The sequence below is a fragment of the Panulirus ornatus genome, chromosome 39 (genome assembly GCF_036320965.1).
Source record: "Panulirus ornatus isolate Po-2019 chromosome 39, ASM3632096v1, whole genome shotgun sequence".
NCBI classification, from domain to species: domain Eukaryota; kingdom Metazoa; phylum Arthropoda; class Malacostraca; order Decapoda; family Palinuridae; genus Panulirus; species Panulirus ornatus.
The window spans coordinates 3801212-3822303 of NC_092262.1; the positions used below are offsets into that span (position 1 = coordinate 3801212).

Below are 21092 nucleotides of genomic sequence, written 5' to 3' on the forward strand. Positions count from 1 at the left end.
GACTCCTTCATATATCATATAGGCCTCATCCAGAGGCTAACTTCCACCCCCCCACACACCCACTCACACACCCTCCTCCCCCTCCCCACATCTCTCTCTCCCCCTCTCTCCCCCAGGAAGAAACACTTTACTCCCTTCCCCTACCCACCCTCTCTCTCTCTCTCTCTCTCTCTCTCTCTCTCTCTCTCTCTCTCTCTCTCTCTCTCTCTCTCTCTCTGTTCAGTTGACAGTCTCTCCCCCCCTCTCTCTCTCTCTTTCTCTCTCTCTTGGTTCAGTTGACAGTCTCCTCTCTCTCTCTCTCTCTCTCTCTCTCTCTCTCTCTCTCTCTCTCTCTCTCTCTCTCTCACCGGGCCAGCGAGGATATTGTTGATGGTGTGATCATCACTGTTATGATCAGCTGTCACTCGCCAAGCTCATCTACTGCTTGTTCCATGCACTAACAACCAGCATGCCCAAACCCCCCCCTCTGCTTGTTGACTGGTTGACTGATTGACTGGCTGGTTGGCTGACTGGTTGACTGGGTGGTTGACTGACTGGCTGATTGGCTGGGTGGCAATCTCGCAGACTGGTTGACTGACTGGTTGACTGATTGGTTGACTGGTAGGTTGACTGGCTGGTTGGTTGACCGATTGGTTGACTGATTGGTTGACTGATTGGTTGACTGGCTGGTTGACTGATTGGTTGACTGATTGGTTGACTGATTGGTTGACTGGCTGGTTGACTGATTGGTTGGCTGATTGGTTGACTGATTAACTAACTGACTTGTTTGAATCCATCTTGACACAAGATAAACATTATTTCTCTCTACCATTTTTCTTTCTTCATTTCACGTATATGGATTTATGCCTATATGTTTTCCGTCAATTTATATACTATGATTTATTTATTTTTTTGTTTGTCTTTGTACGGTACGTTGTGCATTTGTGTTGTTTGTGTGATATCAGTGTATTTGTTCCGATCTATATTTCGATGTAATATCATATCTTCCTTGTTTTTTTTTTGTTAATATCTTTCTTTTTTTTGTTCTCTTCAACATATGTTTTTGTTTCTGTATTTGTTCTCTTGTTTTCATTGTCCTTCGACCAATTATCAAAGGCAATGATTTTTTTTTGTGTGAGTTGAACGTCTTATTTAGAATTAGATTAATCTATTTTTTCCACTTTGTTTGTCGCCACTCCCCTTTATTTGTTTATTATTTCATTTGTTTATTGGGTCATGCAAAGATATTGGAAATTTCTCTCATAAAGTATTTAGGGACAGTCGATAAGGCTTGAGTAAGTGCAGTATAAGTATTTAAGTAAAGAGGAAGTCTTGTGAAATCAATAAGTGTGGTGATTAACTGAAGATAACTATAAGTGAATTATCGTGAAGAATAAATCCCCGACATGACATTAAAGTCGAAAAGAAGTATATATATCGCAAAAGCTTCTAGGCATAAAACTTGTGTACTGAGAGAAGATGTATACATAAAACTTATATAAAGTGAGACAGATATAAAATATGATCGTAAATATGATTTAAAGTCTACTTGTAAGTAAAGATATATCGTATAATACAAGACTTAAGTTCCTTAATGAGGTATAAGTGAGTGCTGATGTTTCCTGGTATATCTTTTCGTAAAAATCATTACTTTGACGCACCAAAGTATATATGATTTGATGGTTTTTAAGCCGGATGTACCTCAACGTTTTATTCCCTTAAATTTCAGCAGTTCAATATATATGTATATTATATATATATATATATATATATATATATATATATATATATATATATATATATATATATATATATTTCGTGTGTGGCGGGGTAGCGACGGGAATGGATGAAGGCAGCAAGTATGGATATGCACATGTGTACATATGTGTATGTGTATGTATGGATATGTACATGTGTATATATGTGTATGTAAATGTATGTATATGTACGTATACGTTGAACTGTATAGGTATGTATATATATGCGTGTGTGGACGTGTATGTACATACATGTGTATGTAGGGTGGGTTTGGGGGAGCCATTCTTGTGTCTGCCTCCTGGCGCTACCTCGCTAACGCGGGAGACAGCGATTAAGGAAACTGTTCTGGTAAGCGTTCCATGCTCCAGGCAGTCGACCACATGTATGACGGGATGAACACCAACTGGGCCGAATGAGGGGGTTGAACCACCACTGCGCTAACGACCAGTTCATGACAGTTAATGATTGCGCATGCGCGAGTGGTCATGACATGCAACATTGGCTCGGGATGTTTGACACATATGACACGGGAACCCACAACGAAATGTTACATAGAAGAGATGATGAGAGTTGATGTTAGGTTATAACTGTGTATGACAGTTAGGAACTGTGTATGACAGTCAGGAAGTGTGTATGACAGTCAGGAAGTGTGTATGACAGTCAGGAAGTGTGTGTGACTGTCAGGAAGTGTGTATGACAGTTAGGAAGTGTGTATGACAGTCAGGAAGTGTGTATGACAGTTAGGAAGTGTGTATGACAGTTAGGAAGTGTTATGACAGTCAGGAAGTGTGTATGACAGTCAGGAAGTGTGTATGACAGTCAGGAAGTGTGTATGACAGTTAGGAAGTGTTATGACAGTCAGGAAGTGTGTATGACAGTCAGGAACTGGATTATTTTCCTTATTCTGATAATTGCTGTTATTCACTTCACGAATAATTTCTTTGTTCATCAATGTTCTGATTATTTTTGTTCATTGTTGTTCTTCTAGTTGTATAATTCTATTTATTTTGGTTTCTCTTGTCCTTGTTTTTTTTTTCTCTCTCTCTTCGTGTGATCAGGTATAGTAACTCTCTCTCTCTCTCTCTCTCTCTCTCTCTCTCTCTCTCTCTCTCTCTCTCTCTCTCTCACACACACACACACACACACACACACACACACACACACACACACACACATACACACACAAGTAGACAGACTCGCCTCTCTCTCTCTCTCTCTCTCTCTCTCTCTCTCTCTCTCTCTCTCTCTCTCTCTCTCTCACTGCTATAAAAGGTCCAGCAAATAAAAAAGATAAGTCAAATGCCAACAAAATAGATTTTATTCAATAACCAACAGAGTTGTCCAGTGTATGATAGTTTAATTCATCATTATCATTATTAACATTATTATCATCCTAAGACTATATACAAATTGTTTTGTGAACTATTTAGCAATTTGGGAGAAGGTGTAACCTTGGTTGTTTCCTAAGCAGGTGACGTGAACGAAGGAGGTTCCAAATCTAGAACAAAACATGTTACGGGAGAAGTGAAAAAAACATTGGAAAACATTCCCTTTAACCTCTGCATACATTCACTGGTTTCTTGAATAGTCATTCATAATTTAGCCTATCACATACATCGTCAATGTAATGGGAAATACAGCTTACAAGAAATACAATACAAACTAGAAAACTTGTAGTATTTATACTCTATGCAAATTTCCAAATGTCTGGAGTTACAGTATTGTATTTAGGTCACCATTAACAACTGTCTGTCCATTTAAGTTTACCTATTTATTGCCTGAAGAGATAGGAATAGTGCAGAACATCTGTAATTAAAGAAATGTTTCGTGTTCTAAACTATCCTCTCCAGCCAATCACAAACGTTCTACACCAGAGAAATGGTTGTGATTGGAGGGGAAATGGAGTCGACCCATTTCTACTGTGTGTGTTGGGTGTATGTGGAAAGGAATGGTTAGATTGGAAGGGAAATGGAGTCGACCCATTTCCCACTGTGTGTGTGTGTGTGTGTGTGTGTGTGTGTGTGTGTGTGTGTTGGAATAGTTAGAGATATATATATATATGAAATGTTTTCAAACGTTCTCACGTGTTCTGCACTTCATTTCTTAACTCTCTCAAGGATGTTCTTCCGTGTATAACAGGCATATAACTCTCTCTCGCTCTCTCTCCCTCTCTCTCTCTCTCTCTCTCTCTCTCTCTCTCTCTCTCTCTCTCTCTCTCTCTCTCTCTCTTGTTCTGAGAAGAACAGAGTTTTATTTTTGTTTCTGTTTTATCTGTTTTCCGACGCATCGAAACTCTCCGTTCTGGCCACCAACCAACCAACCACCCCCTCCCCCCCATCCTCCCTCCCCTACCCCACCCTCCCCCCTACCCCCTCCCCCCCTATCGGTCCATGACTAGCCCAGAGATGACGTCACAGGACATGACGTAATTTCAAATTTTTTTTTCTCAAAAAAACAAAAAACAAAAAAACAAAACAAAAATCAACTGACTTTCCCCCCCCCTCTCTCTCTCTAAATCTAAATCAATTCTTCTAAGTATGAAAACTGTACATGTGTTAAGACTTTGAGTCTTTCTATAACCTTAGGTATTCATATATAAACTATATACATTATACACATCAAAACAGGAAGACCCATAGATACACACTGTGTTTCTCTCTGATCTTCATATATATATGTATGTATATATATATATATATATATATATATATATATATATATATATATATATATATATATATATATATATATATTCGAGGGCATTGCTTAGACCTTTCTTAGGACGTCAGGTAAAATGAGAGAGAGACATTGCTATAAGAGCGAAAATCATTGGATTATGATAGAGATGAGAGCCATAATGGAAGACGAAGTGTCATTAATAAATGGGTATCTACCAACACTACTGACATTATTGTAAATAAATCTATCAACTGTAAATGATAAGTTCATTTGGACCACATATATATAAGGCACTACGTTACCATTAGTGTAAATGAGTGTAAGTTTTTTTTCTTTTTACAAAAAAAATATGATTTTTAATCTTTTTTTTTTTTTGCATGTTTTAAGGTTTTGGGTTTTTAGAAATGAGAAATGGCTTGAGAAATTGAGAAAATATTGTGTTTAAGTAACTTAGTTAAAAGATGTGAAATATATATATATATATATATATATATATATATATATATATATATATATATATATATATATATATATATATATATATATATATGGATTGCGTAGAAGACAGAATAGGGGGCATATGTGTGTGTGTGTGTGTGTGTGTGTGTGTGTGTGTGTGTATATGTCTGTCTGTATGTCTATCAGGTGCATTGACTCCGGATTTCGAACGCGTGTCCTCATATACTAGTGGGTAGGCATGCTAACCATCGCGCCACAGAGATCAGACCCCATCCAGGAGATGATGTATCAAGTCCCTTCCTATAACACTGTTTCTCTTCGAGGGGAAATGAATTCTATTCTCGTGCCTCGCAATAGACCGGGGCACGAGAGAGGGGAGAAGCCAGGTGGGTGGAATAGCCCCATAGACATAGGAACAAGAGGGGAAACAAACACACACACACGCACACACACACACACACACACACACACACACACACACACACACACAGACCTTCTCAGCACCTCATACGGAGCAGAAGAAGAAAAATAGTATGGTCTCCCCTCAGAAATAACAATGGAACCCAACCATTTCCCCTCTTCCTCCACACCCCCCCCTCATATCCTTCACCCCTCACACTAGACCTTATGGCATGTCCCCCTCCTCTCTCTCTCTCTCTCTCTCTCTCTCTCTCTCTCTCTCTCTCTCTCTCTCTCTCTCTCTCTCTCTCTCTCTCACTTTACCTGAGGACTAACGCTTACGCCGGCTTGATGCGTATACTGGTGGGGGAGAGAGAGAGAGGGGCGTAACATCCCCCTCTATATAAACACAAAAGGAAGGGGGAGGATGAGAGGGGAAGAGGTGGATAAGGGCGTATGTCGTAAGCAAGCTGCTTACACACACACACACACACACACACACACATATATATATATATATATATATATATATATATATATATATATATATATATATATATAGATATAGATATCGTGATAACTGATAATATATATTTCGCGTGAACGATAATTTTAACATTAACTTCTCGCTAAATTCTTCCCCTTCTCTTATGTCAGCTGTTGCTCAGACTCCCCTTTAATAACATCCTCCCCTTCCCCCTTTTGACCCCCTTAGTTTTTCCCCTTCTCCCCCCTTCCTTCTAGCGCGGGGGGATGGGGGGGGGGAGGGGGAGGGGGTAGTTCCAATCTTTGTTTACATTCGCAATGCTGAGGGAAAACTTGTCATGGCCGACCTAAACAGAGGAGGTGTGGTGTTCGAACTCTCTCAAAACCAAGGGGACACGACTTACTTTATCATCGTTTGAGTGTTCGTCTTGCTCGTTAGATGTTCTGAGAACGAGCGATACGCTATTGAAGACTGATGTGTGGCAGCCAGTTTAAGTTGGATGAAGTGAGGATTGAAAGAAATATGTTTTCGATGCCAAAGTCAGTGCCACATCACTGGTCTCGAATGTGTCTTGTGTGTGTGTGTATGTATGTGTGTATGTGTGTTTGGTGTGTGTGTGTGTGTGTGTATGTGTGTGTGTGTGTGTATGTGTGTATGTGTGTTTGGTGTGTGTGTGTGTGTGTGTGTGTGTGTGTGTGTGTGTGTGTGTGTTTTGAAAGCGGTCGAATTAGAAAGAAGAAAGAGAAAGAGAAGATGATAAGTGAGTCACAGAAGGCGATAGACTTTCAAATACAATCGAATAGATAGTATGTAGTTCAAGTGTTGAGTTGATAATTACTTAAATGGCCAATTATCCAAACTACCCAGAACTAATCTTGGTTGATAGTGATTACATGATTATATGACCAATTACAGAGAGAAATAATTCATTGATTGTCTATTGTTATCATACCAAATAGATAAGGACAATAGATAGAGTTTAAAAGAAACTTAGAAAATTTTTTTACCCAAAACCTTATAACACACGTATCACATTTACACACTCATGTAAATCAACTGGGTTGTGTTTTACAGCACATTTACACTTAACAATTGATACAATCTGTATTAACAACACGTCTTTCTCCCTTTTTTGACATAGACGAAAATACTATAAATTTCTAATTTCGTTCTGATCAAAATAATATCTTTTTTTTTTCACAAATTTTTCTTTTTACAATTTACAATTTACAAAGAAGGAATTCTGCTGTACGTCTATGACGTGGAACCCGTCCTGTCACCTGATTGGTTGTCGCCACCGCCATCTTGTGGAGGAAATTTGAACTTTGAACCTGTGTAAACAACCAATGCACCGCGGTGTTGCCAACCCAATATAAAACAGGTTCAGAAACCTCTATATAATCGTTCGTGGAAGATCCTGATCTCACTAGATTAACAGTAATATGTAATATATATATATATGTATGTATGTATATAAAAACACGAGCATCTATTACACATTATTATATACAAAGGAATAGCACGTTCTCCTTGGGTCTGGCAACACCGCTAGCTAAAGATGGGACATGAATGAATGAATGAATGAATGAAGGAAGGAAGTGAGGGAAGGAAGGAAATACCTGGCCATCTAGGATCACTAGAATAGATGCCTCTAGTTGGTATCTGATAAAAACAAGCGAGTCTCGATCTTATGTCATTACTCCATAAGGCTCAATATCTAGATAAACCTCCTAAGTGTTTAAAGGAATTTTATCTTTAGTTAAATTGTCTTTAAAATTTGAATATCAGTTCATTCCTCAAAAGGAAAAGCAAATTTAACCCCTGAACGTAATTTAACTGCATAATTAACAATTTGATCTTTAATTAAAACCAATTTAACCCTGTCTTAAAACCAATTTAACTCTATGTGAAACCACTTTAAACCAAACAAAAACTTTAAGATTTTAAAAGCAATTCAATCCCTTTATGAAATACATTATATTCATTATATATGTGCTGGTAGATTGTATATATATATATATATATATATATATATATATATATATATATATATATATATATATATATATATATATATATATTCCTATGAGTCCACGTGGAAAATGAAACACGAAAAGTTCCCAAGTGCACTTTCGTGTAATAATCACATCATCAAGGGAGACACAAGAGAGAAATATAACAGTCAGTTGATATATATCGAGGAGACGAAGCTAGGATGTATATCAACTGACTGTTATATTTCTCTCTTGTGTCTCCCTTGATGATGTGATTATTACACGAAAGTGCACTTGGGAACTTTTCGTGTTTCATTTTCCACGTGGACTCATAGGAATATCTTGATCACGAGCAAAATTGTGATCCTTTCCAATATATATATATATATATATATATATATATATATATATATATATATATATATATATATATATATATATATATATATATTCCCTTATGACCCAATCACCAAAATTGTTTTCCATATTTCAAAAGCCAATTGTAAAATCCAGCCTTGTGGGAACCTGAGACATAAGACTTGAATTCGCTCATTTGGAACATAAGTCTGTATTTATATATATAATAATCATTCTCCCTCTAGGCAAGCATTATAGTATTATAAAGCCTTATAAGGCTTAGATGGCTGTCTGTATTTACAAGATAAACATCAATATGTACTACGATTCAGCACCTTAATTGGTATGAGCATATAAAAGAAATCATCATCATCACTATTTATCATAACTATTTTTGACGATTATATTAAAAAAAAGGTATTTGTATAACATGTAGTGTAGACATTCGATCACATAGTGTGTTGACAGTAGACAGTCGATCACATACAGTGTTGACAGTAGACAGTCGATCACATAGTGTGAACAGTAGACAGTCGATCACATAGTGTGGACAGTAGACAGTCGATCACATACAGTGTTGACAGTAGACAGTCGATCACATAGTGTGAACAGTAGACAGTCGATCACATAGTGTGGACAGTAGACAGTCGATCACATAGTGTTGAGAGTAGACAGTCGATCACATAGTGTGGACAGTAGACAGTCGATCACATACAGTGTTGACAGTAGACAGTCGATCACATAGTGTGGACAGTAGACAGTCGATCACATACAGTGTTGACAGTAGACAGTCGATCACATACAGTGTTGACAGTAGACAGTCGATCACATAGTGTGGACAGTAGATAGTCGATCACATAGTGTTGACAGTAGACTGTCGATCACATAGTGTTGACAGTAGACAGTCGATCACATAGCGTAGACAGTAGACAGTCGATCACATAGCGTAGACAGTAGACAGCCGATCACATACAGTGTTGACAGTAGACAGTCGATCACATAGTGTTGACAGTAGACAATCGATCACATAGTGTGGACAGTAGACAGCCGATCACATAGTATGAACAGTAGACAGTCGATCACATAGTGTGGACAGTAGACAGCCGATCACATAGTGTTGAGAGTAGACAGTCGATCACATAGTGTGGACAGTAGACAGCCGATCACATAGTGTTGAGAGTAGACAGTCGATCACATAGTGTGGACAGTAGACAGTCGATCACATAGTGTGGACAGTAGACAGTCGATCACATAGCGTGGACAGTAGACAGTCGATCACAGAGTGTGGACAGTAGACAGTCGATCACATAGTGTGGACAGTAGACAGTCGATCACATAGCGTGGACAGTAGACAGTCGATCACATAGTGCGGACAGTAGACAGCCGATCTCATAATGTGGACAGTAGACAGTCGATCACAGAGTGTTGACAGTAGACAGTCGATCACATAATGTGGACAGTAGACAGTCGATCACATAATGTGGACAGTAGACAATCGATCACATAATGTGGACAGTAGACAGCCGATCACATAGTGTGGACAGTAGACAGTTTCTCATGCACAGTGCCTGACTGGATGGTGTCATGCGTGTTGCCAGACAGGTGAACATGAAGGCGATGTGTGTGTGTGTTGCACGGCCGTTATGAACGCGCAACACAAACAGTACGGACATCTGATGGACGGTTTGTTGTGTTTCAAGGCAGTTTTTCTTGTAAACAGACACACACACACACACACACACACACACACACACACACACACACACGCAACACGGGTCAGAACAACTTTATTAGCAACACAAAACAAAGATTGGAGGGAGCTTCTATCCTTCCCTCCCTCATTGGACTAGAATTAAATCTTCAATAAAAAATATCATTTGTCTTTTGGAATTCTATATCGACTATAGGTTGTCACAGAGAAGGTCCTTCTAAAAGTCTTTTTTTTATTATTAAAAATACACTAAATAAATATGCGAGTTCGATTTCGGTGGGAAAGCGCGAATGTAAAATGATTTTCTCTCGTCCACTTTTACTGGAGGAGGAGGAGGAGAAGGGGGGGTGTTTTTCTTTATTTTCCGGGGGGGGGGGTTTCAGGCGCACTGGGGGGGCGGCGCAGCGGGGGGCCCCTTCCCCTGCCTTCATATCCCCCACTCTCCCCCACTCTCCCCCTCTCTCTCCTCTCTCTCTCTCTCTCTCACTGGGGGATGTCACTGGGGTAAAGTACATTTGAGTGTCACTGGGGAGGATGCTTGTAATGGGGTTGGGGGGGGGGTGATAATGGGGGGGGATCGGTCGGTTAATAGGAACACTGGACGTTGATAGGACTCAACCTTGCGAGATATAGGAACACTGTGTGGCGCGGCAGAGGTTTGTGTAGTAATACAGGAAGGGAGACCGTATGTCTTTGTGTATATATATATATATCCTTCCTCCCTTTCTGTCTCTCACACTCAACCTCCTCCTTACTCATCTCTCTTCTTCTTAGCCTTCCCTTCCACCTGTATCGTCCTGGTCGTCAGGTCAACACACTCGCTGAACGAGGGTTCGGTTCCCCCCTCGCTGTAGTCGTGGCCAGCGAGGCGGGATAACGAGAGGATGTACGAACACGCTATTCTCAAGACGGACAGTTTAGAAAGCTTCTGGTTGTGACTGTACGCCGGGACAGACGTCCGGAGCTTTTCGAACGCAGCGCTGATGGTGTGAACGCGATTCCTCTCTCTCGCGTTCGCCTCGATGCGTCTCTCTCTTGTCATGTTTTTGTAGTTTCGTTGTTTGTGTTTGTTGGGTTGCAGGAGCGAGTGGATCGTGTCTTCGTCGTCTGCGACGACTTGGTCCCCCTGGACGCTGGACGGAGTGTCGTCCTCCGCGTCGTGAACCTCTCGCGACGGACTGTCGGATGCGATCAGAGATTCGACGCTGAGGAATTTGGACGACGGTTTGCCTGCTTTCCGTACGACGCTGACCTCCGACCCTCGGCTGGGGTAGTGGCCAGGGGTGGCGACGCCGGTCGACGCCGTCGCAACGGCGTCCGTCGGGGACACCCTCGTCACCAGCGGGAGCGGGAGGTCGTCGCGCGACGCCCGGTCGTCCGTCGGCGACCGCGACGCAGGCGGGGACTTGGGCGGGGGTGAGGTCGGGTGGAGGTGAGGGTGTAGCGCTGGGCGGTGAATGGGGTAGTGATGGGGCAGCAACATCGGGTATGGGTGTGGGGTCAGACCCGGGGTCAGCCCCGCCCACCCGAGCGGGGCCACGACTCTCGGGTACCCCCACTGGGCGGCCACCGGAGGCCAGGCGGGTGGCAGCAACAGGGGCGGGAAGCCGCCCATGGGCGGCCGAGCCAGGGACCCGAGTAGCGGGTGGTGCGACAGAAGCGTCGGCGTCGCTGGCGACGGAGGGGATGGAGAAGTCTTCTCCGTGACGTCGGCTTGTGCGTCCGTCCGAGACGCTTTCGCTGCCCTCGGCACGTCGGGACTGTGCGACCTCTTGTTCGCCGCATCGTGGCAGAGCCGACGCGGCTCTGCGGGCTTCCTGCGACTGCGGGCTGCGGCGCGCGTGCCAGGAGACAGCGGCGCCGCGCCCACGTGCGCCTCCACGGGGCTGGCGGACGGGCTGGGACGCGTCTGGACGGACGGACTGTGAGGGCTGGCCACGCCGGGCGACGTGCGCACCTCGTACTCCTGACGGAGGGCTGTGTAGTGCTTCCGGAACTTGTGGAACTTGGGGTGGACGACGATGACGGGAGGCGTGGGCGCGCGCGGCGGGAAGGCGCGGATGGGCTTGACGCGGACCTCCACGCTGTCCTCGGAGGCGTCTGTGGGCGAGTGGTCCTCCTCTTCGCTCAGGAAGTCTTCGCGTGGACAACCCGCCTCCACCTCCGCCTCCATGCTCCTGTAGGAGGGAGGGAATGAACCGACGAAGGGGAAGGGAAGAAAGAGAGAGACACAGTGGTTAGTGAGCTAGTTCTAACAACCCTATCTTCTCTCTCTCTCTCTCTCTCTCTCTCTCTCTCTCTCTCTCTCTCTCTCTCTCTCTCTCTCTCTAATGCAAATTAGATGATATAGGGATAAACAAAGCATAATCATTACTCTCTCTCTCTCTCTCTCTCTCTCTCTCTCTCACACACACACACACACACACACACACACACACACACACACATATACGAGCATCTACATTAAATAAACCAACATAGTAAACATACCCTTAATAATCATTTAAGGTTACTTAAAACTAACAATTTACCAAAAGCACAACTAAATGAACCCCTTGAATCACTTACAATAAATGAATCCCTTAAATCACTTACAATAAATGAATCCCTTAAATCAATTACAATAAATGAATCCCTTAATTCACTTACAATACATTTTGTCTGATGTAACTTAGCAAGAGACAGCATCTGTCTCATCTGACAGAGGAGAAAATAGACAGATTGCTCGAGTGATAAATATTCATAAGATAATTATATAACTGACAGTATCAATAATGTAATTAAACGACCACTTCAGATCTAAAGACCTGGGTAGTCGAGAGGTCAGTTCTCTATACTTTAGAAATGTGATTATCGTCTTTATGGCCTCGCGTATCGCATTCTCAGGTCGCGCGATATCTCTCTATTTTGATATCGCGATGTTTACTGATGATTATATTTGGCGATATCAAATGTTTATTGATGATTATATTTGGCGATATCACGATGTTTAATGTTTATATTTGGCGATATCACGATGTTTGATGTTTATATTTGGCGATATCAAGTGTTTGCCGATGATTATATTTGGCGATATCACGTTGTTTACGGATGATTATATTTGGCGATATGAAGCGTGGTGGATGAAAGACTTTAATGATATGGTCTTTTTGGGGGAGGTTGTCTCTTAGTGATTCTTGTCGTATTTTGCGGTATTGTGTGGGAGGGAGGGTGGGAGAGAGAGAGAGAGAGAGAGAGAGAGAGAGAGAGAGAGAGAGAGAGAGAGAGAGAGAGAGAGAGAGAGAGCAGCGAGGAAAGTTGGGTTGGGAATGGTGAACTTGCTATGGCGTTAATGCTTCAGATATTTGATCTCTCTCTCTCTCTCTCTCTCTCTCTCTCTCTCTCTCTCTCTCTCTCTCTCTCTCTCTCTCGGTTTACGTAAACACTCGCCGGTCTAAACCTATGATTAATAAATCGCACATCACTCAGAATTAATCGCTTCTATTGCCAATAAACATCTCAATATACTTCTGATTACTTTATCTTCTCCTAGGATGGTCGTGGCCCATTTATATATGCAGATTATCTCATTTACATAATGTCTAATCCAGCGTACAAAATTTATTGAAATCACTTATATACAGCTATAAGGAAACTATATGATATATATATATATATATATATATATATATATATATATATATATATATATATATATATATATATATATTGGAAAGGATAACACTTTTGTGTGTGATCAAGATATTCCTATGAGTCCACAGGGAAAATAAAACACGATAAGTTCCCAATTGCACTTTCGTGTAATAATCACAAAAGAGAGATGTATAACAGTCAGTTGATATACAACGAAGAGACGTAGCTAGAACTCATGTTTACCAAATGGCGTCCTAGCTACGTCTCTTCGATGTATATCAACTGACTGTTATATTTCTCCCTTGTGTCTCCCCTGATGATGTGATTATTACACGAAGGTGCACTTGGGAACTTATCGTGTTTCATTTTCCCCGTGGACTCATAGGAATATATATATATATATATATATATATATATATATATATATATATATATATATATATATATATATATTTATTTAGCTATTCATTTATCTATTCATACTCTGAATGACACGAAGTTTACCAGTATACCGCTATTCTCAAAGCCAACATGAGTTTACCGTTCTTCAAGACTCGGGTTTAAAATAGAAGAAGGAAAGAAAATGGTTCACAGGTGGATGCAAACGGTGAACCATTTTTGGTCCAGTTTGCGCCCGGCATTACAGAAGATAGACTGAGGGTTGGTAGCTGTGATTCACTGCTATAATGAGCAGTGAGGGCGGGTTAGAGACTCGGGAACATAGCTGCAAATGTAGAAGTATTACAGTGATTTTGGTGAAGTAATTTGTGGTGGTGATGGGGGGGGGGGGGGGGAATGGGGAAGGGGAGGCTCAAGCGTTCTTTGGCGGTGGTGGTTTGTGGTGGGGATCAGCGAAGGGGGAGGGGGGGGGGGGTTGTGTTAGGGTTGGTGTGTGTGTGTGTGTGTGTGTGTGTGTGTGTGTGTGTGTGTTGGAGAGGGTTGGGTGGAAGGGAGAGAGAGAGAGAGAGAGAGAGAGAGAGAGAGAGAGAGAGAGAGAGAGAGAGAGAGACTGTGTGTAAAAGGCAGACTGTCCTTCGTTTGTTTACCGAATGTACGAACAAACAAACATTCCCACGTGCTCAGGCTTAGCTCCCTCCTCTCTCTCTCTCTCTCTCTCTCTCTCTCTCTCTCTCTCTCTCTCTCTCTCTCTCTCTCTCTCTCTCTCTCTTCTCTCTCTCTCCCGACGTCCGTCAATATAGGCACCTTACACAAAGAGACCATATGGGCGAAAAAGGGGCTATTAGCACCTCTTATATCAACCCAGTCTCTAGACCCGGCCCTCTGGACGTAATTATAGCACTGTCATCCTCATAATGGGCAGACAATGTAGTTGCAATATTAACCTCTATGACAGAATCTCTGCAGTGGTAAACATAGAATCCATGAGGCGATAGTGCAGTGTGAATCTAAAGGGGGATAAAGTAACCATTTGGAAACGGGGCTCTGAAGGGAAAGTCCTTAAGGGAAAGTACTTAAGGGAAAGTCCCTTAAGGGAAAGTCCTTAAGGGAAAGTCTCTTAAGGGAAGGCCCTCATCCCTGGTCGTAATATTGAGGATCCTCTGGTGAAGGAAGACCCCCCCTCCCCTTTGCAGGATACGAAATCCTTCACAGGACGTGAATCTCCAGGATGCGAGGTTCGAAGGATGTATATATAGACGAGAAGGAGTCGTCTCAGAATTGGGAAGTCCCTAGAATGGGCAAGTAACGTGATCCTACAAGTGTAGGATGCCTTGCAGGATCTGGAAGTGGTAGTGAGGTGGCATCCTTCAGCTCCGTCAGACGTCCTAGCGTCTTGGAGAGGCGTTGGGAAAAACATTTTTCCTCTTTCAAACATCATGATACAGACGCCACAGACTGAGTCTCTCAGTGATGGTGTGGGTTCGTATCAATCCTTTATGTACCTTGACTTACGAAAGACGACGATACGACCCTTGAGCACGACGGTACGACCCTTGAGCACGACGGTACTACCCTTGAGTACGATGGTACGAACCTTGAGTACGATGGAACGACCTTTGAGTACGACGGCACGACCCTTGGCCACGACGGCACGACCCTTGAACATGACAATACATTTACGTAAACTGACCTGGGATTTGACCTGACCTTACTAGTCGTGTAGCCATGTTCAAAGGTCGTTCCGTTCGTACTCACAGTGATTCAGGGGTTGTTAACGAAGGCATCATTAAATTCGTTGATACCGACAACGTATATTACTCATTCGTGACCTGGCGAATTCCTGATTGATCATTGTACGTATTTGTCCAGAGTGGCAGTATATGTTCATCCTTCTGTAATGCCGCTCAGACGCGAGCGAACATCGCTAGATCTGTGCTAGATTATCCACAGGACGTGACCATCTACCGCTAGTTCCACCACAATCACCTCCACCATCGGGGGGCGCGCGGGGGGGCGTCGTGAGAAGACAGCAGTAATGTGTAATGTTGGCTCAAATCACCATCCTCTCTCTCTCTCTCTCTCTCTCTCTCTCTCTCTCTCTCTCTCTCTCTCTCTCTCTCTCTCTCTCTCTCTCTCTCTCTCTCCCTATCTCCCTTATCTCCGTCTCTTCTTTGTCTTCTTCTGCCTTGTAGATATTCCTTTACCTTGGGAGGGGAGAGAATTTCTTACATTCACATTCCCTCCCTCCTCCTTCAAGGTTATCTGATGGGCTTTGGGCGACCCTTCTGTTTTTCTTTGCCGCTCGCGTTTTGTAGGTCGGGCGAACGTCTTCTCTCTCTCTCTCTCTCTCTCTCTCTCTCTCTCTCTCTCTCTCTCTCTCTCTCTCTCTCTCTCTCTCTCTATCTATCTATCTATCTATCTATCTATCTATCTCTCTCTCTCTCCTTCTGTGGGGTGAGGGGGATGGAGGGAGGGAGAGAGAGAGAGAGAGAGAGAGAGAGAGAGAGAGAGAGAGAGAGAGAGAGAGAGAGAGAGAACACCCCTTCTTTTCCCCCCTCCCCCCCACACACACGCAGTACATCAGCTTTGGCTCCGTGCAGGCAACATGCATAACAGAGAGAGAGAGAGAGAGAGAGAGAGAGAGAGAGAGACAGAGAGAGACAGAGAGAGAGGCGCAGAGGAGGACAAAGAGGGTCATGGAGATAGCGAGAAAAGCTATATATGGGTTAGAATGTCTATGTCCAGCTCAGATTTACGTCTTTGAGGCACGGACCTGGCCAGTGTATCACACTTGCTTGTCAACACACAACAATATCCATTGTTCTCAGTCCTCTTTATAACCCTCTTGTTATACATATGTGTGTGTGTGTGCGTGTGTGTGTGTGTGTGTGTGTGTGTGTGTAGACAAGATAGATAGTTAGGTAGACTGTTTGTCTATCAATATCTTTTCCGTTTTCTTTTGGAACTGTTATGGGGACTTGATTCTACGAGAGGGTCTTCCTCTTCTTCTTCTTCTTCTTCTTCTTCTTCTTCTTCTTCTTCTTCTTCGCCTTTGTCTCCTTCGTCTCCTTCTTCTTCTTCTTCGTCTTCTTCTTCCTCTGGGATATACATTTACTCTCAGATGCCTCGCGATGCCTCGCGATGCCTCTTCCGTGGCCACTGTGAGTGTTAAGTGCATGTGTTCAGACGACGCACTCACGTGCACACGAGAGAGAGAGAGTGTGTCAGCGAAGGATCTTCACGGACTTCAATGAGACGAGAGATGAGTAGGATGATGTGTGAGAGGATTCCATGACTGGAGGAGTATCCTGTCATCAGCGAGTCCTTCGCAACACTGATGAGGTTCCTTCAAGCGCACGCAGGACATGCTAAAAGCACTTGTCTTCACTCCCGAGGCAGTCGCGAAAGTGTGGAGGTTTTGCTGCGTTTGCTTAGGTCGTGTTTACACTGTAGTTTGGTCCAGTTGTGTGGGTCTTCGCTCCTGGGGATTTCAGTCGCTGGGGCACGACGGTAGTACGACCCTTGAGCATGACGGTACGACCCTTGAGCATGACGGTACGACCCTTGAGCATGACGGTACGATCCTTGAGCATGACGGTACGATCCTTGAGCATGACGGTACGACCCTTGAGCATGACGGTACGATCCTTGAGCATGATGGTACGACCCTTGAGCACGACGGTAGTACGACCCTTGAGCATGATGGTACGACCCTTGAGCATGATGGTACGACCCTTGAGCATGATGGTACGACCCTTGAGCATGACGGTACGATCCTTGAGCATGACGGTACGATCCTTGAGCATGATGGTACGACCCTTGAGCATGATGGTACGACCCTTGAGCATGATGGTACGACCCTTGAGCATGACGGTACGATCCTTGAGCATGACGGTACGACCCTTGAGCATGATGGTACGACCCTTGAGCATGACGGTACGATCCTTGAGCATGACGGTACGATCCTTGAGCATGATGGTACGACCCTTGAGCATGATGGTACGACCCTTGAGCATGACGGTACGATCCTTGAGCATGACGGTACGATCCTTGAGCATGACGGTACGATCCTTGAGCATGACGGTACGATCCTTGAGCATGACGGTACGATCCTTGAGCATGATGGTACGACCCTTGAGCATGACGGTACGATCCTTGAGCATGACGGTACGATCCTTGAGCATAACGGTACGATCCTTGAGCATGACGGTACGATCCTTGAGCATGACGGTACGACCCTTGAGCATGACGGTACGATCCTTGAGCATGACGGTACGATCCTTGAGCATGACGGTACGATCCTTGAGCATGACGGTACGATCCTTGAGCATGACGGTACGATCCTTGAGCATGATGGTACGACCCTTGAGCATGACGGTACGATCCTTGAGCATGACGGTACGATCCTTGAGCATGACGGTACGACCCTTGAGCATGACGGTACGATCCTTGAGCATGACGGTACGATCCTTGAGCATGACGGTACGATCCTTGAGCATGACGGTACGACCCTTGAGCATGATGGTACGACCCTTGAGCATGACGGTACGATCCTTTAGCATGACGGTACGATCCTTGAGCATGACGGTACGATCCTTGAGCATAACGGTACGATCCTTGAGCATGACGGTACGATCCTTGAGCATGATGGTACGACCCTTGAGCATGACGGTACGATCCTTTAGCATGACGGTACGATCCTTGAGCATGACGGTACGATCCTTGAGCATGACGGTACGATCCTTGAGCATGACGGTACGATCCTTTAGCACGATGGTACGATCCTTGAGCACGATGGTGCGACACTTGAGCACGACGGTACGACCCTTGAGCACGACGTTACGACCCTTCAGCACGAAGGTATGATCCTTGAGCACGATAGTACGACCTTCAAGCGCGACGGTATGACCCTTAGGCACGACGGTACGACCCTTGAACACAACGGTACGACTCTGTTGGTATAATGGCCTGAGTCTTTCACCTGACCCTCAAGGATTGTAATGTTGTGTTCAAGGATCGTACTGTCGTGCTCAAGGATCGTACCGTCGTGTTCGAGGACCGTACCGTCGTATTCATGGATCGTACCGTCGTGTTTGACCATCGTACCGTCGGGCTAAAAAGATTAACCATTGCACTGCTACGTTTTCCATTTCGAAGCTCCGATTTTTTTTTCTTTTTTTCATACATTATCATTTTCTGTTGGTTCAATTCATGCACTCATTCTTCCTTTCCGTTTCTCACTGCTTTTCCTTTTTCGTTCAGTAAACTGGGTGGGAAGTGAAAGCTTCCTCGCCACTCAGACTGTTTCTCGTTGCCCACGTCACCAAAAGGGTCATACAAACCAAAACAGCTGACTTTTTGTAAACAGGCAGCAAACTGCGAACTGTATGAGACAAGAGGTTGACTTTTTTTTTTGTAAACATGCGTCAAAGTACGAACTGTGTGTGTGTGCGCGCGCGCTACCAGTAACAGTTTTTTGTGGGACAGAGAGCAAGCGTCTCCTTTTTTTGTGTGTGTACAGACGGTAAAATAGAAAGTGGGGGACTGGGACCCAACTTGACGTAAGATGAAGTGGAGCAGCGCCATGAATATCTGACTCCTCACAGGTACACAATTGTTGTAAGGAGAAACACCGAAAACGGGGCTAAGTAACAGACCTCATACGTCAGAGGGTCACAACAAAAACCCCATAAGACCAAGTGGGCTATGGGGAAAAAATCAGATCTGGTAAGTGGGTATAACTTAACCGGGTCACGGGGACTTGTAAACATGGCGACGAAGTGGTAACTGTGGTACAAGTTGGTGCTAGGTAGACAAGCAACAGGTCTGGAAATGGCGAGGTTGGACACAGAGGACTAGGTTTTGTTTTTTTTTTTTGTCAACAGACGGCAGAGTGGGAACTGTGCGAGGACAATGTAAGTATTTCCATCCATGGCGTACAATTCCTCTTCCTCTTCTCTCTCTCTCTCTCTCCTTTGATGTGTCCCTTGTTGTACGACGGTGCGACCCTTGAGTATAGCGTATGGCCATTTCCTTGACATTTAAGTGGTAGGTAAAAGGCTCTCATGCTCCAGTCGTACCGTCGTGTTCAAGGGTCGTATACCGTCGTGTTCAAGGGTCGTATACCGTCGTGCTCAAGGGTCTTATACCGTCGTGCTCAAGGGTCTTATACCGTCGTGTTCAAGGGTCGTATACCGTCGTGTTCAAGGATTCGAACCATCGCGTCGTGTTACCATCATTACCTCATGGTCAAGGGTTCGAACCCGACCTTGGGAGGCATTTTGAGCCTCTCCTCCCACAACCTTCTTAGCTTGGATCAAAAAAAAAAGCTATGAAAGCTATCGGTGGGGGGTTTTCCCCTTCCCTCAACCCCCAGCAGCTAAATCTACAATAAACCCCTATATCAACCTACCATACTTAGAAAACCCCTCACCATACCAATCACCCCAGGTACCATACCATAATACCATACTACCATAACCTTCCCATTACAACCTCTGTACCATACTACCATAATCTCTCTCCCCGTTACAACCATAATACCATACTACCATAACCTTCCCATTACAACCTCTGTACCATACTACCATAATCTCTCCCCCCGTTACAACCATAATACCATACTACCATAACCTTCCCATTACAACCTCTGTACCATACTACCATAATCTCTCTCCCCGTTACAACCATAACTCCCTCATCACATTCTGGCTGAATCACCCCACCATAACACCCTCCCCAACACGAATCGCCCACTATACCACCATGAATGTACCACCATACCCATGATATTCACCCACATTCCCATACGTAATGACCCACCCCCCACCCCACACCTCCCCCACACTACACTATGCCTCACACATAATCCCTAAACCCTCCTCCCCTCCCCCATACATATCCTCCTCACTCCCCAGAGAGGTAGGCTAGCGCCCGCCCCCCCAGAGAATGGTCTCTGTTTCCTCTTGCACCTGACGCCTCTGTAGCCCAACCCCCCCAACCCACTCTACCCCTCCACCCCTCAACCCCTGCTTCCAACCACAATGGCGCCTTCACAGCGCAGGCGCCGTCCTGTCCAGAACTGGGGGGGTGGGGGGGTGGGTAAGGGGAGCTGGGGGTGCCCTGCTGGCGGCGGTGGAGGAGGAGGAGGAGGGGGAGGAGGAGGAGGAGGAGGAGGAGGAGGAGGAGGAGGCTTTGGGACGCGGGTTTGACTGTGAGAGAGAGAGAGAGAGAGAGA

At 44.2% G+C, this 21092-nt stretch overlaps 1 protein-coding gene across 1 annotated transcript in view; it reads right to left on the reverse strand.

Moving 5' to 3' along the window:
* Positions 1–3032: 3032 nt before the first annotated feature.
* The window catches only part of net (atonal bHLH transcription factor 8-like protein net), a 41411-nt gene continuing 23351 nt past the window's right edge, over positions 3033–21092 (reverse strand). Inside the window, exon 2 of the mRNA XM_071684797.1 lies at positions 3033–12000. Within this exon, the coding sequence (XP_071540898.1) occupies positions 10575–12000 (1426 nt within the window). The 3' untranslated portion in view covers positions 3033–10574. The remainder of the gene's footprint in view (positions 12001–21092) is intronic.